Source organism: Myxine glutinosa, chromosome 9, assembly GCF_964187855.1.
Source record: "Myxine glutinosa chromosome 9, kmMyxGlut1.1, whole genome shotgun sequence".
Taxonomy (NCBI): domain Eukaryota; kingdom Metazoa; phylum Chordata; class Myxini; order Myxiniformes; family Myxinidae; genus Myxine; species Myxine glutinosa.
In genome coordinates, this window is record NC_136269.1 from 144,614,755 (window position 1) to 144,638,609 (window position 23,855).

Consider the following 23,855-nt stretch of genomic DNA (forward strand, 5'->3'; position numbering starts at 1 on the left):
CAAAAAGCAAACCAAACTAAATGTCTGAGGTTTAAATAAGGCAGGTTCCTCCAAGATCCTCTCTAACGATGTTCTAATCATTTGCCCCTGAGCTGGTGCACCTGATTCTAATTTTAGGTATTTGAAGTGGTGATAAATGTTGGGGTGTACTTACTTTTTCCACATGCGAAATTTGCATTTATGTTTATTTAAATTATACAATGGACTACAAAATGTAAATGTTTCATGCTATTTGTCATATTATATCACCTTTATCTATCAATATTGTTGAAATGAAGATCAAATAGCTGCATGTTGAAATATGTTGGAAAAAGTCAAAACTTTACATGGGGTGTACTTACTTTTTCACGTGACTGTATATACATACATACGATACCATCAAGTATGTTGCGTGGTATGCAATTTAGACTATCCTAAGAAAGGTAAGCGTGCAAACCACCTTTCCGAGCTTCTTCTTCCAGCTGGTCCCAGTCCTTTCCACTTTCCTCATCTGACTCCAATGACGGCTCAGACACATAATCTGCAAAGCGACCGAAAGGTTAACGTCAGAGCAATGCTGAGACTCTGCTTTCTTTGTTATTTATTTCTCCATTTAAAATTAATTGCCTCTCTCCACAGTAAAGGAATGGAGAAAGCAAGATTTAAACCAACCAAACCTACCTGACTCATCATCCTCATCAGAGTAATCTTCATCACTGTCCTCTTCATCACAATCCTCCTCAACATTTTCCTCATCCACTGGGCGGTATGTCTCATCTTCCACTTCAGACTCAGACTCACCAAGGTCATCGCCACTCCCATGCTGCAGCACAACACAGAGGTAACTCTTGGGCAGTGGTCTTGCCATCCCATATGCATCAAAATAAATGTTAATAATAGACTAGCTGAAGTACCCAGGGTTGCCCAGGGGGAGTGGGCAGAGAGGGATAGGGGGAGGAAGGGGAAGAGGCAGGAAGGGGGTGAAGAGGTGGACAAATTTACCCATGCAAACAGTGCTTTACCATCATCATTGCCGAGGCAAACTGGAATTGGCACTCTTCGACATCACACGATTGATAAGCCTTCGCCAACATTATTACATCATTAAACACACTTATACCAAGTTTCACTTGGATCCCTTCAGCCACTCTTAAGTTATCACAGTAACAAAATATTTTTTACTTAACATGACCTTTAACCTCTTGACCGCAACATCACAGTTTATATTTACATCATGATACATACTGGTGTGTACCCCGGTTTAGAAATAGGTACACCGTATCCCTGCGTGTCCTAATAGGCGACTAAAAGGGTTGGCGTCAGGAAGAGCATCCGGCCATAAGACATTGGGAAAGGGAACCATGACAATTACAATTACATATGGGCAGGGTACAGCCCGAAGTACCCCGTGGGGGACCTCACTCCCTCTCGTCAAAGATCAAGGTGGGGAACCCAATCGAAGCAAGGGTGGAAATCACTCCATTTATGACAACAAAACGTCTGATACCCGACGTGGAGATCGGTTTCTGAGGTTTGGAACTTGGAATGTTGGGACAATGACAGGGAGATCAGGAGTTGTGGTGGAAGTATTGGTCAGAAGAAGAGTGGACATATGTTGTGTGCAGGAGACGAGATGGAAGGGAAGTGGTGTGAGAATGGTGAAAGAAGGGTAGGCAGGGACAGAAATACAAGTTTGTGTGGCAAGGGTGCCCGGAAGGCATGCATGGTGTTCGTGTCCTGTTTTCTGAGGAGTTTGTAGACAGTGTGGTGAGTGTGACTAGAGTGAGTGAAAGGTTGATGATGGTGAAAATGATGATTGGAAAGCTCTTGGTGAACGTCATCTCGGGATATGCTCCGCAGGTTGGTCAGAGCGATGAAGAGAAGGACAAGTTCTGGTGTGCAATAGAGAAGCTGATGGAAAACGTGAAAGATGAGGAAGTTGTTGTGGTAGGAGGAGACCTAAATGGACATGTGGGAAGGAGTATGGACGGTTTTGAGGGACTTCATGGGGGTTACGGATATGGTGTGAGAAATGGAGAAGGTGAAAGGATTTTGGAGTTTGCTGATGGAGCTGGTTTGTTGAATTGCAACACTCAGTTACAGAAAGAGGATAATAAGCTTGTTACATACACGTCCAGTGGGTCGAAGACAACCGTTGACTACCTGATGGTGTGTAGGCGAGATAGGGGGCACCTCCGGGACACAAAGGTGATCCCGGGGGAGGAGGCTGTTTCACAGCACCACTTGGTTGTCCGCGACATAAGGGTGAAAGGTCGAGGAGAGCTCGGCAGGTGAAGTACCAACCGAGAATGAAGGTGTGGAGGTTGAAAGAGGTGACAGTGAGGGAGGCATTAAAAGAGAGGCTGAGTATGGTCGAGGATGATGTGGTTGAGCTTGAAAGTGGTTGGATGTCAATGAAAGATAGTCTGTTGGGAGCCGATGGTGAGGTATGTGGATGGACAAAAGGGACTACCGAGGCACTCTGAAACACGGTGGTGGGATGATGAAGTTGGAAAGAGGATTGACAAGAAGAGGAAGAAGTTCAAGGAGTGGCGGAAGGCGAAGGGTACAGGGGCAGAAAAGGCAGAGCCTGAAAGTTATAAGGCAGCCAAGAAGGCTGCAAATAAAGAGGTAGCAAAGGCGCAGGAGGCATGTAGGAAAATGTTCGGAGAAAGCTTGGATTCGGAAGAGGGTCAGAGAGCGGTATTCAGGATTGCAAAGCAGATAGCGAAAGAGAGGTGTGATGTGATGGGGGTGAGTTGCTTGATGGATGAAGTGGGACAAATCGTTGTGGACCCAGATGGAATTAAAGGAAGATGGAAAAGATATATGGAAATGCTGTTGAATGCAGAGAATGAATGGGATGGCAACATAGAGAGTAACCCAGTTTTAGGACCGGCAGAGTAGTAGGGTCAATATACGAAAAAAACTCGCCTAACCCCAAAAAAATTGATACAAAAGGTTTTTCAATGGATTCTGGTACCATTGGGCATGCTAAATGACATACTAAAAATCTAGTAACATCTGACTTCCGGAAAGGGGTCATTTTCAAGATGGCGTCCAAGATGGCCGCCGGGAGCTTAAAATGGCCATATCTCAATTATTATTCAACCGAGAAAGGTGGTTTTGGTGTCTAACCCTAGGCTTTAGGGCCCAGGGAATCCAATTGAATCAATAAAATTACCATCAGTTAATTATTTATTGACAAGTCCAAGATGGCATCCCAAGGTGACATCCTGATCCACTAAAATGGCTCTGTCAAATAGTAGTCAACCTAGAGAGATTTTTTCAGTGTGTATACCTCGGTTTAAGGCACCCAGGAAATCATCAAAATTACTTAAATAAGCACAAAGTAATCAGGTAATCAAGTAAGCCAGGTTTACCAGCCCATTAGGCATTTGTTGTCTTATACAGTTAGTCGCTATTCATCGTCATCCTCCGACTCCTCTAGAAGAAACTTGTTATGTGGATTGTCACATTCTTCAAGTTGGCACGGTCCACAGGCAGTAGTACATGGTAGTCCATATCGTCTACAAGAGCAGCGGAGTGTCTTGCAGGCAGTGGAGCAGTTACAATGAATGACCTTCAAGAGACTGTCTGGAGCAGCGTTCATTCTTGACATAAGTGGGACAAACTGATTATCCTGCAGGCTCCACCCCCATTTCATGGCATCCATACCCTCTTCTTTTCCCATCCTCTTCTTTTTCATGGCATAGTCTGTCCCTTGCCATAACCTCTCAAGCTTTGTACAAACCTTTGTCTGTAATGATCACTGAATACTGTGGACTGGAGTCACAGGCGGCAGTGGTGTAGACACATTACACTCTTCTCCAACCTGAAACACACACTTGGTTCATTAGCTGGTGAGTCGGAGGATGACGATGAATAGCGACTAACTGTATAAGACAACAAATGCCTAATGGGCTGGTAAACCTGGCTTACTGGATTACCTGATTACTTTGTGCTTATTTAAGTAATTTTGATGATTTCCTGGGTGCCTTAAACCTAGGTATACACACTGAAAAAATCTCTCTAGGTTGACTACTATTCGACAGAGCAATTTTAGTGGATCAGGATGTCACCTTGGGATGCCATCTTGGACTTGTCAATAAATAATTAACTGATGGTAATTTTATTGATTCAATTGGATTCCCTGGGCCCTAAAACCTAGGGTTAGACACCAAAACCACCTTTCTAGGTTGAATAATAATTGAGATATGGCCATTTTAAGCTCCTGGCGACCATCTTGGACGCCATCTTGAAAATGACCCCTTTCCGGAAGTCAGATGTTACTAGATTTTTAGTATGTTATTTAGCATTCCCAATGGTACCAGAATCCATTGAAAAACCTTTTGTATCAATTTTTTGGGGCTTCAACCATATATTGACCCCTCTAGAGAAGATAACTGAGATGGAAATTGAGGAAGCGATTAAAGCAATGAAGAGTAGAAAAGCGGGAGGGCCGACGGGAGTTGTGGGAGATATGTTGAAGGCAGCAGGAAGTTGGGGTGTGAAGAGAATGACAGAGATCTGTAATCTGGTGGTGAAAGAAGACCGCATTCCAGTGGATTGGGAACTGAGTACCCTCGTCCCTCTATACAAGGGGAAAGGTGATCCTCTGGACTGTGGCTTGTATCGAGCGATAAAGTTATTGAAGCATGGAATGAAGGTATTGGAAAGGGTGTTGGAGAGGAGGATAAGGAAGAAAGTGAAGATCGACCAAATGCAGTTTGGATTTATGCCAGGAAGAGGAACGACAGACGCGCTTTTTATTGTTAGGCAGTTGCAGGAGAAGTATATAGAGAAGAGGAAGAGTTGTTTCTTGGGTTTGTTGATCTGGAGAAAGCATTCGATAGGGTTCCACGTGAAGTAGTGACATGGGCATTGAGGGAGTTAGGAGTGGAGGAATGGTTGATCAGAGTAGTGATGGCAATGCACAAAAGAGCGCGCACAGCTGTTAGGACGAAGGATGGGAACATTGGTGAGTTTGAGGTGAAGGTGGGAGTGCATCAGGGGTCGGTACTAGGTCCACTACTATTTGTAGCTGTGATGGAGATGCTGGCTTTCAACATAAAGGAGGGTTTACCGTGGGAGTTGTTGTATGCAGATGATCTGGTGTTGATTGCGGAAAGTATGGATGGACTGAAGGAGAAAATGAACAAGTGGAAGGAATGTATGGAGGCAAAAGGTCTGCAGGTGAATATCGGAAAAACGAAGCTGATGGCAAGTGGTGAAGCATGTGGTGAGGTGGAAATAACTGGGAAGAGGCCGTGTGCTGTGTGCAGGAAGGGTGTCGGAGTGAACTCCATTCAATGTACAATGTGCGCTGAGTGGGTTCATCAAAAATGTAGTGGTCTGAGAGGGTCATTAACCAGTGTGGCAGCTACATTCAAGTGTAAGGTGTGCACAGAGGGAGCTGCAGATGGAGGAAATGTTGAGTTGGATCTTGGAGACGGCATGAAGCTGGAAGGTGTGAAAACATTTTGCTACCTCGGAGACATGCCGAATGGAGAAGGTGGATCAGACTCGGCAACGGTTGCTCGAGTGAGATGTGCATGGAAGAAGTTTCGGGAACTGAGTGGCGTGCTGACGAGGAGGGGAGTGTCGTTGAAGCTGAAGGGAAAGGTGTATGCTGCATGTGTGAGAAGTGTTATGATTTATGGGAGTGAGACAAGGGTCATGAACGTCGAGCAGTAACGAAGGCTGGAAAGGGTGGAAATGCGAATGGTTCGGTGGATGTGTGGAGTATCGTTGAGAGAGAGGAAGACAAATGATGAATTGCGAAAGATGATGGGAATAGAGCCTGTGATTGATGCTGTGAAGAGAAACAGGTTGAGATGGTTTGGTCATGTGTTGAGGAAGGATGAAAGTGACTGGTTGAAAAGAGTGATGGAAATGAATGTAGAAGGAAGTAGAGGACGGGGAAGACCGAGAAAGACTTGGCTAAAGATGGTCGAAGAAGAAATGTGGGCAAGGGGGTTAACAAGGGGAGATGCCGAAAATAGGGCAAAATGGAGAACATTGTCATGGGGACCGCAAGGCTAACCCCTGCTCTTGCAGGGAAAATGGCCTTGAAATGCCTGTTGTTGTTGTATATATATGTGTGTATGTATGTATGTATGTATGTATGTATGTATGTATGTGTGTGTGTGTATGTATGTATGTATGTGTGTGTGTATGTGTGTATGTGTGTATGTGTGTATGTATGTATGTATGTATGTATGTATGTATGTATGTATGTGTATATATATATATATATATATATATATATATATATATATATATATATATATATATATATATATATATATATATATATATATATATATATATATACACAGTATATATATATGCAAGGAAGCAGCATGTACCATTTTTAAAATACTTGGCACGACTCGGCTGAGGTTCAAGAGTGTCTGCTCTTACTGTGATGCCGAATACATTTCTACCACAAATAACCTCACAATTCATTGGCATAAAGGGGGATGAATGGGTCTTACTACTACAAGGAAGGTGTACTTCATGGTCAATTACCAAACAGTGTTCAAACAGAAAGCAGATCGAGTGCACAGAGAACTCCACGTCCATCAATCAATGGCCTCAATCAGAAAGGGAACACGACAAGAGCACAGACCGTGCACATGCATCCACTGACCTCACTGTCAGGATTAAGGAAGGACCATCCTCCCTGCTCAAAAAAGCCTTCTGGGTCATCGATGATCGTTTTCATTATCTTGGTCCAGTTGAGTGACTGCACACCTTCTGTATACTTCAGGTCGCAAGAACTGTGGATGAATTGAGATGCTCAATTGTTATGATAAAAAATAATCTTTGAAAAACTTCAGGACTATACAACCAAACACCAAACATGAGCCGATTATTAAAATAAAATTCATAAAGAGCGACTTGCATGACAAACTCCATGAATTCCAAATTAATGCACCACCTCTCTTATAGAACCACCCAGCAACACGGGACCTGGCTATTCAAGGTACACTACATGGCCAAAAGTATGTGGACACCCAAACATCACATCCGCATGTGCTCGTCAAACATCTCATTCCAAAATCATGGGCATTAATATGGAGGTGGACCCCCTTTGCTGCTATAACAGCCTCCACTCTTCTGGGAAGGCTTTCCACTAGATGTTGGAACATTGCTGCGAGGATTTGCTTCCATTCAGCCACAAGAGCATTAGTGAGGTCACGCACTGATGTTGGGCAATTAGGCCTGGCTTGCAGTCGGCGTTCCAATTCATCCCAAAGGTGTTCGATGGGGTTGAGGTCAGGGCTCTGTGCAGGCCATTCAAGTTCTTCCACACCGATCTCGACAAACCATTTCTGTATGGACTTCCCTTTGTGCATGGGGGCAATGTCATGCTCAAACAGGAAAGGGCCTTCCCCAAACTATTGCCACAAAGTTGGAAGCACACAATCGTCTCGAATGTCATTGTATGTTGTAGCGTTAAGATTTCCCTTCACTGGGACCAAAGGGCCTAGCCCGAACCATGAAAAACAGCCCCAGATCATTATTCCTCCTCCACCAAACTTTATAGTTGGTACTATGCATTCGGGCAGGTAGCGTTCTCCTGGCATCCACCAAACCCAGATTCATCGGTCGGACTGCCAGATGGTGAAGCGAGATTCATCACTCCAGAGAACACATTTCCACTGCTCCAGAGTCCAATGGCGGCGAGCTTTACACCACTCCAGCCGACGCTTGGCATTGCGCATGGTCATCTTAGGCTTGTGTGCGGCTGCTCGTCCATGGAAACCCATTTCATGAAGCTCCCAACGAACAGTTATTGTGCTGATGTTTCTTCCAGAGGCAGTTTGGAACTCGGTAGTGAGTGAGATCGGGACAGCGCTCGTCACTTTGTTATGTCATTGATTGTTATCTCCGCCGATCGCACCGCACCCCCTGGTTTTGGTTCGCACTGGCGGGAACGATGGTCTGGGTGGCAGACAGGCTGTTGGTTCCTTGCGGGTTATGCGGTTTTTACCGTGTGAGACATAATCTGTGGCTGGTGCTCACCGTTAAAGCTAGGAGGTGCCTTGATTCACTTAATAGACAAGTTTGGTCCTCATTGGTTAGATTATTTTGCAGTATGCCGTCCTGATGAGGGAAAAAGAAGCCCTCGTCAGGACGGCATGGTGTTGAAGTCATGGGGACTCACTCCTATGGAGGAGGAGTCCAATTGTATGACCATGCATTCTGGCCCTTTGGGGTCAGGATGCATGTGTTTTGATTGACCATGTGCTTCAGCCTTTGGGTTGAGGTGCATGTGTATGTCAATGGGACAGTCTTGATGGACGGTGTGCCTTGGCCATGGGGTCAAGGTGCACGTCCAAAGCTGTTAAAATGTTTGATTTTTTACCTTTTTTATTATAAAAAAGGCACCTTCATGAGAGGCAAATAAGCCCAAAATCTGGATTGGAGGATCTGCTTGATGTTTAGCCAATTCGGGACCAAAGAATAAAATATCTGTCTGTCGACAGAGTGGCCGGGCTGAGGCCTCCGGGACGGAGGTGACGCTTTGGTCTTGGACTTGGGTCCACAGTAGATCGGGACAGCTCTCGTCACGCTGTTATGTCGTTGACCATTATCGCCGCCAATCACACCGCACCCCCTGGGGTTTTGGTTTGCAATGGTTTGCAATGGCAGGGAGGCTGTTGGTTCCTTGCGGGTTATGCAGTTTTTACTGTGTGAGACTTACTCCGTGGCTGGTGCTCACCATTTAAGCAAAGAGGTGCCTTGAATCACACACACACATATATGTATGTATATATACTGAAACGCAAAAGAAACTTACCACTTGTTTGAAATGTAATAAAATTGTAACAGTTCAAAATAAAACAAACCAACAATTGCTAATTGAAACATTGGCATTTTATTGATGACATGTCAAGTTTTTGACCAAGATACACCATCTCATCAGTTTGTTCTACAGTACAGAACAGCACAGAGTGCAATGTCAGTCCCCTTTCAATAGCGTGTGTGGCCACCATTGTTTTGGATACAGGCAGTGCATCGTCGGCGTATACTGCCTACCAGTCTTTGGATGGATTGCTGCTGGATTCTGTCCCACTCAGTCCTCAATGTCTGAAGCAGCTCTGCCCGTGTCCTGGCCCTGCCAACTACGCGTCTCCCAAGCTCATCCCACAGGTGCTCTATGGGATTCAGGTCAGGGGAGAGCGCAGGCCACTGCATGGTGTTGATGTTCTCGCCTTGGAGAAATGCAGTGGTAAAGCGAGCAGCATGGGGACGAGCATTGTCATGCTGAAAGGTTCTCAGTTCTGGGTGGTCTAGCAGGAATGGCAGCAGATGAGGTCGCAGGATGTTATCCACATACCGCTGGGCGTTAAGATTCCCATCCACAACCACCAGTGGCGTCCTGTACCAGACTGATATGGCGGCCCACACCATCACACTTGGGCCACCCCACCTGTTGGCTTCACGCACGCAACAATCGGCATATCGCTCGCCAGTTCTTCTCCAGACACGCTCACGCCCATCAGGACTGTCCACACAGAACCTTGACTCATCGCTGAAAGCGACCTCGTTCCACTGCGCCATGGTCCACCGCTGATGCTGCTGGCACCATCTCTGTCGGTTGCGGCGATGGGCAGCCGTCATCACGGGGCCTCTGTATGGTCTTCTGGCAATCAGACCATAGTCATGCAGTCGTATTCGTGCAGTATCATTGGAGATCCGTGGGTTTGCACGCCCCGTAGTTTCTGCCGCAGTGCGGGATGCTGGACGGAATCGATCCCGCAGGTGACTTCGGACCATCTGCCTGTCCTGCCTTGCAGTGGTGACTCTTGGCCTCCCTGATCGAGGTCTGTCATCTGCAGAGTTGTGGAGGGTGTCTCTGTCCACCAGGGCAGATATCGTCTGGTGTGAACAGCCAAGGCGACGTGCCACCTCACGGTAGCTCAGTCCGCCTTGCAGCATGCCCAGGGCACGCTGCCATTGATCCCTTGACAATCGTGGCATATTGATTGAAATGCCCATTTTGCACTGGCCTTTTTAAAGCCAATATCAAGACATCACGTGCAGCTCATTAAAATCATCCCGTACCCCTTGGCTATCAATGAGAGTCAAAACGGCTGTTCAACAGCTGTGCTATGAAGTGACCATTGAAGGTTCAGGTGACCATCCGTGACCGTTTTGTCTGACAGTGAGGACACTATTGTCCACAAATAAGTTCACACATTTACTACACGCAGTGTTATTGTTGATATTTAAAGGTTTCAAAGGTGGTACGTTTCTTTTGCGCTTCAGTATATATATATATATTTATTATTTATATATATATATATATATATATATATATATATATATATATATATATATATATATATATATATATATATATATATATATATATATATACATATATATACATATATATACATACATATACATATATATACATACATATATATATATATATATATATATATATATATATATATATATATATATATGTGTGTGTGTGTGTGTGTGTGATTACAAATATATATATGTGTGTGTGTGTGATTATGTATATATATATATATATATATATATATATATATATATATATATATATATATATATATATATATATATATATATATATATATATATATATACTGTATATATATATATATATATATATATATATATATATATATATATATATATATATATATATATATATATATATATGTATATATATATACAGTATATATATATATATATATATATATATATATATATATATATATATAGATATATATATATATATATATATATATATATATATATATATATATATATATATATATATATATATTGTTGCGGATATGGGATTTGGCCTCCATCCATATCCTCTTGTAAATATTCCCCTATTTCCCCAATACTCCCCAACTATCCCCAATCCCCCATTCCCTAGTCCCATTGTCTGTAAACAACACTCTGTAGAACCGACCTTCCCCTATTTCCCCCATTAAATGTCGCACCCAGGTTCACCGCATCTCACGTAGACAACTATAGGACATCTTGCTAGTTATTCTTAGTCTATGTCAGTTAAGGACTCGTTTCCATTAATTCTGACTCTTCGTTGCACCAGAATGTGATTGTATGGCACCGTTAGAAAGTTTAGGACCTCCCAATACCTCCCCGCAGCTCTTCCTCATGGTACAACAACAACTACAACAACAGCGGCGGCGGCGCGGGGAGTGTGCGTCCTCACTCCGGCTTGGTTAGCCGCCATTGAACATGTGCTCCGACGGGGTTACCACGCAGGGGCTCGCCGTCAGCTCCTCGTCAAGGGCGGAGCCCGGTAACCCCCCGCACCCAATGGAAGCGGCGGACCGATTCCATCTGGGGCGGAGCTAACGAGCCGAGGGCGTGTCACTCCCCGCTGGACATGCGCAGGAAGACGGAGGTGACGTCAGATGCGCCTCAGCTTGGAGAAGAAAGGACGCCACCTCCAAGCGCTGAATACCTCCCCGCATCTCTGGACCGGACCGCGTTTGATTCTGCCCCTGAGCCAAGGTGCACCTTGAGCTATCGACTGCCTGCCCTTCCTTGCCATCAATCCCCGTGTTAGTCCGTCTTGTCCCGTTTGTCTGTAGTCTGTCGGGGATAGATAAGACTGTGTCTAAGTGCCCATCTTGCTGTGCTTTACCTCTTACCGTGTAATCTACCCGTTTCTGCATCACCAATATTATATCCTCCTCCGGAGGTCTTGAGAACTGTACCCCTTGTGTCGTTGCATTAATCCCAGCCGTTGTGTCCTTTCCTTCATTGATTTAGCGTAGCGCGATTCGGCCAACGTTCGAGTGTAATCGGGTAAACTGTGCGAACACGGCGGCCATTCCGCTCGGTCAAGCAACATCTAAGTCGTGTCCGTAACAATTGGTTGTCAGGAGTTGGATTCGGACCTGGGACTAAATTTGTTAAATTTGTTAGGCCCAAATTTTGGAACACCAATTGTACTATTAGAGTAACAATTGGTGTCGAGGAGTGAGATTGGACCCGAAGCGCGTGTCACGCGCTCGAAATTATAACGGCGAAATTTGATTGTGTTTTACAAAAATAAAAACCCGAATTTTGAAAGTCGCGCTATGGCAGATCAAAACGGCTGGGTTCCGGTAGAGGAGAGTGAGGCAGGTTCGATCCAGGACCAAATTGAGGGACAAGAGGAGAGCGAAGCAGTGAGGGTGGCAGGCTCGCAAAATAGCGTCATCGCGCACGAGGTTACGGGCGCGCAAAATGGCGCCTCGCACATGGCCACGGCGACCGCGCCCCGCGACCGTAGTAGCGCCACCGGTGGATTTGAACCTTTTTATGATGCAAATTAGTCTAGTAGGAAGACTAGGTCCCCCTGCACCCCCCGGAGATATACTTCTAATCAGTGTTTCTAGATTGGAAAAAATGTGTAGAAAATGACTAGCTATGGCCCCAAGCTGAAAAAATGTCCCACATACCATTTTTATGCAAATTACTGCTGCAAATTTTATGCAAAATTATGCAAATTTTATGCAAATTTTTGATGAGGAGTAGAGTTGAGGGGTCTTTGAGGGCTTCATCGAGGTGCTCTCGGTTGCAAGACTGGGTCATTCTGAGAAGCACAGCAGGGTCAGAGATCATGATGTTCTCCTCCTCAGTGAATCTCTCCATCAACAGCCTCTCCATTGCCTCACACACTGTTTTGAGGCAAAAGAGGGACTTTGCGTAGGCCTTTCCACTGAGAACACCTTTGAGAGATCCACTTGTTACTAGTTGTGCCTCAAAGAGAATCTCTGCATATCCAGAACCACGCATCTTGTGTCCAGTGAGCATCCCGATGTAGTTCATGGATGTGTGGAAGGGTCCAATCGTTACTACATGACTAGCAAATTCATTTGGCCAGCGCCAGATGATGGGAAGGGCTTTCATGCAGACACCCAGATCAAATGTATTCAGGACCCATCTCTGACCCACCTCAGCAGTTGCTGCCTCGGAACGCTTCAGTAGCTCACGAACAACTGCGTTGTCTGTGATCGGTTGGTGGATAGGCGTGCAGTAGTCGACTGTTGATTTGCTGGGTGGGGGAGAACCAGTTGCAGAGGTGAAACCCCCTAGCCCAGGCACAGGCTGCAGGCCATTGCCATGCCATGCAGGCACCAGGCACAGACCGATCACAGACAACGCAGTTGTTCGTGAGCTACTGAAGCGTTCCGAGGCAGCAACTGCTGAGGTGGGTCAGAGATGGGTCCTGAATACATTTGATCTGGGTGTCTGCATGAAAGCCCTTCCCATCATCTGGCGCTGGCCAAATGAATTTGCTAGTCATGTAGTAACGATTGGACCCTTCCACACATCCATGAACTACATCGGGATGCTCACTGGACACAAGATGCGTGGTTCTGGATATGCAGAGATTCTCTTTGAGGCACAACTAGTAACAAGTGGATCTCTCAAAGGTGTTCTCAGTGGAAAGGCCTACGCAAAGTCCCTCTTTTGCCTCAAAACAGTGTGTGAGGCAATGGAGAGGCTGTTGATGGAGAGATTCACTGAGGAGGAGAACATCATGATCTCTGACCCTGCTGTGCTTCTCAGAATGACCCAGTCTTGCAACCGAGAGCACCTCGATGAAGCCCTCAAAGACCCCTCAACTCTACTCCTCATCAAAAATTTGCATAAAATTTGCATAATTTTGCATAAAATTTGCAGCAGTAATTTGCATAAAAATGGTATGTGGGACATTTTTTCAGCTTGGGGCCATAGCTAGTCATTTTCTACACATTTTTTCCAATCTAGAAACACTGATTAGAAGTATATCTCCGGGGGGTGCAGGGGGACCTAGTCTTCCTACTAGACTAAATGAAGGCCCTTATGGAAAAGAATAGTGAGCAATTGGGAGACCAAATTAGAGGTTTGAAAAGCAGTATGGGACAAATGGGGAACCGGATGGATGCTCAGGGTGAGCGATTGGAGAGCCAAATGGGGTCCAATAGCGAGAAATTGAGGGAGGACATGGGGGCCAATAGCCAACGGTTAGAACAAAGGATGGGGGCCCAGATCGGAGGGTTAGGGACTAGAATAGAGGGATTAGACAATAGATTAGGGGAAATACAGGAGGGGTTAATGGGGGTAGAAAACAGAATGGCCGTTCAGGAGAATCAAATGGAAGGGATGAAAAGGGGGTTAGAGGGGTTAGAAAACAGTATGGAAGGCAAATTGAGGGACATGAGGAACCAAGCGGAAAGGGAAGTTAAACAAATGGGGCAGCAGATAGAGGGGGTCAGAATGGGGGTAGAAACTAAGTTGGATGCTCACAGGGAGGAAATGGAGCAGATGAGGGTGGCATCTGGGCAGGAGATGCAAGTGATGGGAGAGGAGATCAGAAGAGGTGTGAGTGAGGAGGTCGGAGGAGTGCGCGAGGAGGTGAGGCACTGTGAGGAGCGCATGGAGAAGGAGGTGAGAAAGGGGACTGTAAAATTGCAAGGTGGTATAGAGGAGTTGACGCTGGAAGTGGAACAGCTGACGGAGGGACAAAAAGAACTAACGGACAAGGTAAAGAAGAACACAGCGGTAATAGAGGGTTTAAAATCGACACAGAAGGAGATGAAAAAGGACGTAGGGGTAATTAAAAAAGAGTGTCAGACGGTACATGAGGACCTGACGAGGAAAATGGACAAGGTGGTAGAGGTGATGGAGGTTAAAGAGCGGGAGGTGCGGGAGCACATAGAAAAAAATAAAGTGGAGTTAGAGGAAGAACTTAAAGGGGCGCACGAGGAGATGAAGGAGGTGAAGCAGAAATTAGAAGAAGTGGAAGAAGGGGTGAGCGAAATTAAGAAGCGACGGAGAGAGGATAGGAAAGAGATAAAGGAGGAAGTAAAAGAATTGGTCCAAAGTCTGTGTTCGGATCGTGATGATGTGCTCACTAACCGGATGAGGGATTCGCAGGTGATGGAGGAGAAGCGAAGAGAAAGAGGACCCGGTGTAAGTGGTGACCAATATGGTCGTGCGTATGATGCGCCAGGTGATTTAAGAAGCTTGGGGGTCGAGATGGACCCGGGTGTTCGTGAGAGGCCGTTGGTGAAGTGTGCGACAGGTCTGGTGTGCGAAAAAGGAGGTGTGCGAGAAAGTCCGACTCTGGGGTGTGTGAGGAAAAAGTGCGTGCCAAGGAGTGAGGGTGCTGGCGAGAGTGAGTCGGTCGTAGCGCGTGTGCGAGGGAGCACATGGAAGCGCGGTGTGGTAAGTGTTACAGAGGGTGTGACGGGAGAGTGTGCGCAAGAGTGTGCGCGAGAAAGGTGTGTGACAGACAGGTGCATGGGGAAAGAGTGCGCTGTCAAAGGCAAGGAAGAATGCACGCCTGTGGTGAGTGTTACAGAGGGTGTGACGGGAGAGTGTGCGCAAGAGTGTGCGCGAGAAAGGTGTGTAACGGACAGGTGCATGAGGAAAGAGTGCGCTGTCGGGAGTAAGGGTGAGTGCGTTGTCAAGAGTGGAGGTGAGAGTAGTAAGAGTGACACGGAGCGTGAGTTGGTTGTGACAGGTGAGAAAGGAAGCACACCTGGAATGGTAGAGCGTGTGTGGGAATGCACACTTGAATTGGTCGTGAGGCACGTGGTTGGGTGTGCGAGTGAGGGCACACCTGTGATTGTCACAGAGGAGGTGACCGAGGAGGGGGCGCGAAGAGGTGTGTTGGTGAGGTGTGCGACCAACGAATGTGTGCCAAAGTGTTCGGTGGTCAGGTGTGTGACCAAGGCTGGGAGTGGAATGAGTGTAGCTGGGTGTGTTAGAGAAGGTACGACGAGGAGCATGGAAACGGCTGGATGTATGAGCACGAAAGGGGTAGCGTATGCTTGTAAGCATCCTCCAGGTGAGGCATCGACGGTAACCGGGTTAGAGGTTAGGTCGACTTTTAGCCGAAGCGGGCCCTCGGTGCGTGCCGGGCTTCGCGTGCCGCGAGAACCAGCGGGGATCCGAGCCACGGCGGGTTCGAAAGGACCGCCGTACGCGATCCACGCTGGGCCTCGCTTTAAACGGCCGCGTCCGTGCTCCACCAGGCGGAGCGGGCAGCCCGATATGAAGGGTCGTCATGGCGACCACTTTTTGTTGAGACGTGCCGGCAGGTCGAGATCGGGACATTGGATGGCTCCACGCCGAGGTGGTGCGTGGGATCTCGGCCCGGGTAAGCCCCCGTCCCTGCCCCGAATGCGGGACGTATCCAGCCGCTGGCACCAAACAACCCGCATTCATGGCTTGGCTGTACGAAGCCGAGCTTTAGAGGTGAATTGGCGCACCGAGAGGCATTAGTGAGTAGACTGTGTGATGAGGTTAGTGTTTTGGACCCAAAATTAGAAAAAAACAAAATTTGATGATTGGCAAAGGATTGGCAGTAATGATTGGCAGATGATGGGTAGTGATTGGCAAATTTTTGATTTGTTGAAATTTGATGTGCAAAATTGGTAGTGGGAGATGCCCGATGTGGTGGGATGGCAACTCTGTCATCCCTCACAAACGTGGGGCAAATGCGCTATAGCTTATGGGGTGTATGGCAGTGGAAACTAGCCCGGGTGGGTTAGGATATGGTGTGTAGGGATCTAGCGAAGATGACATTAGGTAACGTTAAGTTTAGTTAGTGACTGATACCTGTAGTGGGGACGCAGGTAGATTAGTGTGGATGATAATGACGAGGGAGCGCAATAGTTTAAAGGGACGACTGGGAAGCGCAAGTTTCAGAAGGGAGTAGTTAGCTGAGATGATGCCGTGTGTTTGAGGATGGAACAGGTGTGATCGAACAGGTGTGATTGCACAGGTGTGCAACTGAACAGGTGTGTGGAGCAGTGGATGAGTAGTGAGTGTTGTGGATCAGCGCGAATGCGCTTGGGGAGAGAAGGGTGCAGGTGGCACCAGGTGTGAGAGCACAGGTGTGCAAGTACAGGTGTGTGGAATATATGGAGCAGAGAATGAGTGGTGTGGAGAGAGTTGGAGTAAGTGGTACGGAGTGGTGTGCATGGTGCGAAGGTGTGGATGGGGGAAGAGTGGACCCCTTTCACGAGTACCCGGGGCGGGTAGTGTAAGTGTTAGGTAGAGGGTATAGGTAAATTGTGGTTGGATATTGGCATTTGTGGTGCGGTTGCAGAATGGTATTGTGGATGGGTGCATTAGTGTTGTGGAAATGGCTGGGCGTGTAGCCTGTTAGTGTGTGTAGTTGGTTTGGGCACTCCACCACTGTGAGGATGTCGGCCAGGTGAGGCCGCAGGTGGGCTCTGGGAGCCGTTAGTGTCAGTGGGGGCCCGAGGATCCGGAGGACGGACCCGGGTAGCCCGTGCCAGAGAGGACACTGAGGGGGTGAGAGTGCGAGAGGGCCTTCCCCAGTTAGTTAGGTTAGGGTGAGGAGCAGGTAAGCTCGGGTGGCAACTACAGTGGTGGAGGTGTGCAGGTGGGTAGACCTGCTGGGAGAGCTACACGCATAGCCCAGAAATTGTGCGAGGGCACCGAGTGTTGAATCGGGGGAGTGAGACCCCAAATTGAGAAGCACCACAGTTTGGTCAATGGGAATTGGTTTTTAGAACCCATAGTGTAAGTTGGCCAATGGATTGGCAGGGAAAGACCCCGGGTAATGTAAAGTTGTTAAAGTCATTTAGGAAATAGTTAGGATTGATGAACTTGTCGCACCATACGCAGCCACTTACCTGAGGTGATGATGATGACTCCACACCTGTGTTCCTTTGTTCTGTGTTGCAGGAAATAAGAATTGCTGGTTGGATTGGTGAGACGCATCACGACGTGGATGAGACATTGGGGTGATTCCATCTCTCCCTCCTTAGGAGGGACTGATGATGAATTGGTGATGGCAAATTTTGATGTTGAGTTGGAGATGGCAAATTTTGATGAGAGTTGGAAAAGGCAAATTTGATTGGTTAGGAGGGAGAGAAGACGAATTTGGTTTATGGGAGGAACGGGGAAGACAGTAGGGACGTTTGTTGATGTGTAAAGTAGATGTTTATGGGTAGTGTTGTGTTTTGTGGATACAGTAAGGGGTAAGGGAGGGGCAATGTAGGTTACCTGGTGGGGGGGGGGGGCGTACGGTAGGAACGTACCTGTCTCACCTGGTTCCCATGTGCCCCTAGTGTGCATTACCTAATATTGCGTGCACTTTTGCGCCCTTACCACCTTACTCACTTGCTTCTTTTTGTCTCCCACCTCCGAGGATCTGGCTTTGGGGCAGAGAGAGAGGAGAGAGAGGTGCTGGCTCCGCAGTTGTGGGCCTGTACTTTCGCTGCTTGCTGCCTGGATCGATACACCATATGGACCGCAATTTTTGTGGCCGCCCACCATGGACCGCAGTTCTTTTGCGGTCAAGCACCACCCGTGGATGGACCTCTGGGTCAACGTGGCACCTATGCCATAGAGGTGAACCACTATAGTTGGCCCCCCTGACGGCCACAATTTAGAAATGGACGCGGTTGGCGCCTTTCTTTATTTTTGAAGGAAGCCAGAACACCAAGTGGGCTCCAAGGCAAGACCAGCGGCAGAACATCGGCCGGCTGCGACACCACCGGTGATTATTGAACACTTTATTGGTGCACCGGATGGTGCTGACTGTACATGATGGGGTGGTGCTTTTGGTGCTTGGATGGGGTGCTCTGCACATTATTAAAGGCCATAGGGCCACAGAGCACTAGTGGGTTGGTGTATCGATGCTGGCATGCGTGCTCTCTCTATGCATAACATCTGCATGTGTTCCTAAAAGAACAGGTCCTGGATCGTAGTGTAAATATCAGTGTAGTCTTGTATAAATGATGCTCCCTACCGGCTGTATGTTTAGTTTGAGGATTCTTTCCGCGATTCGGTTATCCTGTGGGTGTGTTTCTGTGAGGAGAAGGGTGCAACGTCGCAGGGGGACATATTTAGTCATTTGTGAACATCTGTAAAACTGTCGCACTCAGGGTTGAGTTAATAGTAGAGGGAACTACATCTGAGTGCCACACTAACGTAGGTAAAAATTTATCGGGTCGGGACGCCCCGAGGTAGAGAAGGGTGCAATGTTGCGGATATGGGATTTGGCCTCCATCCATATCCGCTTGTAAATATTCCCCTATTTCCCCAATACTCCCCAACTATCCCCAATCCCCCATTCCCTAGTCCCATTGTCTGTAAACAACACTCTGTAGAACCGACCTTCCCCTATTTCCCCCATTAAATGTCGCACCCAGGTTCACCGCATCTCACGTAGACAACTATAGGACATCTTGCTAGTTATTCTTAGTCTATGTCAGTTAAGGACTCGTTTCCATTAATTCTGACTCTTCGTTGCACCAGAATGTGATTGTATGGCACCGTTAGAAAGTTTAGGACCTCCCAATACCTCCCCGCAGCTCTTCCTCATGGTACAACAACAACTACAACAACAGCGGCGGCGGCGCGGGGAGTGTGCGTCCTCACTCCGGCTTGGTTAGCCGCCATTGAACATGTGCTCCGACGGGGTTACCACGCAGGGGCTCGCCGTCAGCTCCTCGTCAAGGGCGGAGCCCGGTAACCCCCCGCACCCAATGGAAGCGGCGGACCGATTCCATCTGGGGCGGAGCTAACGAGCCGAGGGCATGTCACTCCCCGCTGGACATGCGCAGGAAGACGGAGGTGACGTCAGATGCGCCTCAGCTTGGAGAAGAAAGGACGCCACCTCCAAGCGCTGAATACCTCCCCGCATCTCTGGACCGGACCGCGTTTGATTCTGCCCCTGAGCCAAGGTGCACCTTGAGCTATCGACTGCCTGCCCTTCCTTGCCATCAATCCCCGTGTAAGTCCGTCTTGTCCCGTTTGTCTGTAGTCTGTCGGGGATAGATAAGACTGTGTCTAAGTGCCCATCTTGCTGTGCTTTACCTCTTACCGTGTAATCTACCCGTTTCTGCATCACCAATATTATATCCTCCTCCGGAGGTCTTGAGAACTGTACCCCTTGTGTCATTGCATTAATCCCAGCCGTTGTGTCCTTTCCTTCATTGATTTAGCGTAGCGCGATTCGGCCAACGTTCGAGTGTAATCGGGTAAACTGTGCGAACACGGCGGCCATTCCGCTCGGTCAAGCAACATCTAAGTCGTGTCCGTAACAATATATATATATATATATATATATATATATATATATATATATATATATATATATATATATATATATATATATATATATATGTGTGTGTGTGTGATTATATATATATATATATATATATATATATATATATATATATATATATATATACATAAATAAATAAATGAATGAATGATCATTTTAAGGCCATTTTCCCTGCCAGAGCGGGGATTAGCCTTGCGGGCCCCATGACAATCATGGTTCCCTGTTTGAGGCAATGTTTTTATGGCCGGATGCCCTTCCTGACGCCAACCCTTGGTCACGCTCTTACGATGTGCAGGGATACGGTGTACCTATTCTAAATCGGGGTACACACCGTGATCATTCATCCCAGCAAGCTGGTACTCAAATTTGCCCACCTCGGAAGGATGACAGGCTGAGTCAACCCCCCTGTTGTTAATTCAGCGATCGATCGGGATTCGAACCCAGGATCCTAAGCCGGCACCCTAACCACTAAGCCAACACCAGGATGGATATATATATATATATATATATATATATATATATATATATATATATATATATATATATATATATATATATATATATATATATATAATTTTAAAGCAAAAACTATAGCACTTAGGTGGAATTTGTTTTGAAAGCCATTAACTAGACCTATTGGCCGACGTATATTCCGAGTTTCAATGTATAGTCCTTGAGATATGAGCGCCAACAAATTTTGGGTGGACGGACGGATGGACAGACAGACAGACACCAGTGATTTTATAATAATAATAATACATTTATTTTATATAGCGCTTTTCAAGAAGCCCAAAGACGCTTTTGAGGGTTTTCTAAATATAACTAAGGAATGCATAAACGGACGTTGCTGAAATTTGGAACATATTACCTCAACGTACAAAGCATTTATTTCTGAAATTTTCAGCCAATTTCGTCACATAGAAGCCGAGAAACGTATTTTCAGTCCCCATGTAAAAGCTGCATACAGAGAAACGATTCTATATATAAATGGAGGGGCGCTTTGCCCCTCCCTTTGATATCCAAGTATTTACAATGAGCGGTGGATGTGTTCCACAGTCTCTCAATACCATGTTCACGTGCTCACAAAGCAAAAACACGAGCTCGTCTCATCTGCCTAGTACAACATAGTTAATACAAGTCAGGAGACGACGGTGGTTCACGAGCGAGCGGTATTCAATGACAAAGGACGGACTATAACTGAACCAGGCCCGGACAGGCCAGGCCCAGAAATGTCAAAACGAAGGTTACTGACCTTGAAATGAGATAGAAAATAATGTATAATCAGTTATGAGGTTAGTTAGCTACACAATACCGAAAATTCGGTGAAAAATGAAATGAAAAAAAAAAATGAAGAACAAAAAAAGGAAAAAAAAAATCGAGCTCCGTGGGGCGAGACACATGACATTGGCCTAACCAAATGTCGAAACCCCTGTCAGATTCCACCAAACCCCTCAGAAAATATGTAGCTTGAACTCGATTACCCCCGAAAAAGACATCTTTTCTTTCAAAGACATCTTTTTCGGGCATGGCTCCGCCCACAATGGGCGCAATACGCCCACTCGAGGCAGGACACAACTAGATCATGATATCAACCTCCCACACAAGTTTCATCAAGATCAGATGATATCATCGGGTAGTTATGTTGCGGACAGACAGACACACACACAGACAGACGCACATACATGACGAATATAGTGGTCACTTGATAACTCGTGAACCAATATCCTTATTATTTGAGGCTCAGGCCAGAGCAAAGTAGTGTGATTCGATACCTTACACGTCAATATGCTCATGGAGGGCACATGCCATTGCATTTTTGGCCCAAACGATGTTTAAATTAAAATAGATTAATTGCTTTTACAGTACTATTGCTGAAAACACAAGGCTGGCAATATTGGATTAGATGTAGTAAGTAAATTAGTAAGTTTTTATCATTCAGTAATGAGAATGAACCAATAAGCTGCCGAGAGTGACTCACGGAGAGACCATGTAGTCCGGCAGCTAAGCTAAATATAGCATAACAATTGTGCATTTTGTGAGGAAAGCACCAAATTTGGCACAGTAGTAGACTATCATATTATGAAAAGATGTGGATATTGGGCCATCTCAGATTCAGAGATTTGATGATTTTCAAGCTGAGATTGCAACGCCAGGGACGGCCGACTCCTTCCTGCGAGCTGCCCACGTCACCCGCACAAGAAGAGCTCATCAAATCACTGCAGCGGCACTGCACATCCTGCAACACCGTGCGTATGAAGGCCACTGTATGACATATGCTGATGATGCAGAAGACCTGCCTGAGTTCGAAGACTGGTGTCACCAGAGAGAAGACATTCCCAACTTTCAGTACTGGGCAACTGTGCTGGAACTAGAGATGTTGGTACTGGTCTACATGCGTTCTCTGCGGCAGGCTTCATTCACGATGTACCTTGATGCCCTGACGGAACTGGTCCCATGGTTCCATGCCTGAGACCACACACACTATGCCAGGTGGGTCCCTGTTCACCTGAGGGACATGGTTTCACTCCCAATGAAGCACCCAGATGTAGCCAGAGAATTCAGGGCTGGCAACTTCACTGTACAGAAGACGAAGAAGGTGTTCTCTTCGATCCCAATCGAATCGAAATCTTGCAAAAATCAAATCTCTGAATCTGAGATGGCCCAATAACCAGATCTTTTCATAATATGATAGTCTACTAGTGTGCCAAATGTGGTGCTTTCCTCACAAAATGCACAATTGTTATGCTAAGTTGCCCCACTAATGGTGCCATGTTCAAATCCAGAGTACTGTTTGGTCCCCTCGACTCCATAGCATGATGTGGATTTCCGAAGGTACTTTGGACCAATAAGCATCCACAAACTACGCAGGTCATCAAATGAAATTCATGATAAAACCGTTTCAGCCAAAGTATCTTACTTGAGCCACTCCTTGATAGGGTCCAAAGAATTAATGGGCACAGCGTTGATCATGGTGACCTTTCGACCATAGTCTTTGTACACAATGACCATGTCAAAGTTCTTCAGATGGAACTGTACCCGCTCAAAATGCACCAGCTCCAGTTCATCCAATGTCACCACGAATGGAGGCTATGGGGTGAGGTGGTAAGATTTTCACAACTTGCGTTACTCGTATACAAACACAATGGGTGGCAAGTGTAGTAAAGTGTGCATTGTTACCTCCACCACTGAAAGTGGGCTGTTTGTTTGTCTGTGAGCAACGAATTGATTAGATTTGGTGCCGTGTGTGTGTGTGTGTGTGTGTGTGTGTGTGTGTGTGTGTGTGTGTGTGTGTGTGTGTATGTATGTATGTATGTATGTATGTATATATATATATATATATATATATATATATATATATATATATATATATATATATATATATAGATATATACAGTATATATATATATATATATATATATATATATATATATATATATATATATATATATATATAAATAAAATTATATATATATATATTGTTACGGTTTTCAGAACCGTCACTTGTAAATAATAATCCCTTGTAAATAACTCCCTGTAAATATTCCCATTTGGTAAAGGTCAAAGGTCGCACCCTAGTTAGTCCATATTGCAACACGTAGGTCACCATAGGAACTTCTTCAGTTATTTCATTAGTATGTGTTTTAGTCACGGCTGTGTTCCCAATAGTTTGACTCTGCGCTGCATTAATCAAATAACAAAGGCCCCTTTTAAAATCCCGTTCATTTTGCGGCTTGCCTTCCTCCAAATTGTGTTCCCT

General features: G+C 46.0%; 1 protein-coding gene across 1 annotated transcript in view; it reads right to left on the reverse strand.

Moving 5' to 3' along the window:
• Positions 1–23,855, reverse strand: part of LOC137434833 (FACT complex subunit SPT16) — a 151,799-nt gene that overhangs the window by 6,455 nt on the left and 121,489 nt on the right. Inside the window, exons 22-25 of the mRNA XM_068127967.2 lie at positions 23,016–23,185; positions 6,635–6,764; positions 661–802; positions 440–520 (exon numbers count right to left, since the gene is read on the reverse strand). Coding sequence (XP_067984068.1) covers positions 440–520; positions 661–802; positions 6,635–6,764; positions 23,016–23,185 — 523 coding nt within the window. The remainder of the gene's footprint in view (positions 1–439; positions 521–660; positions 803–6,634; positions 6,765–23,015; positions 23,186–23,855) is intronic.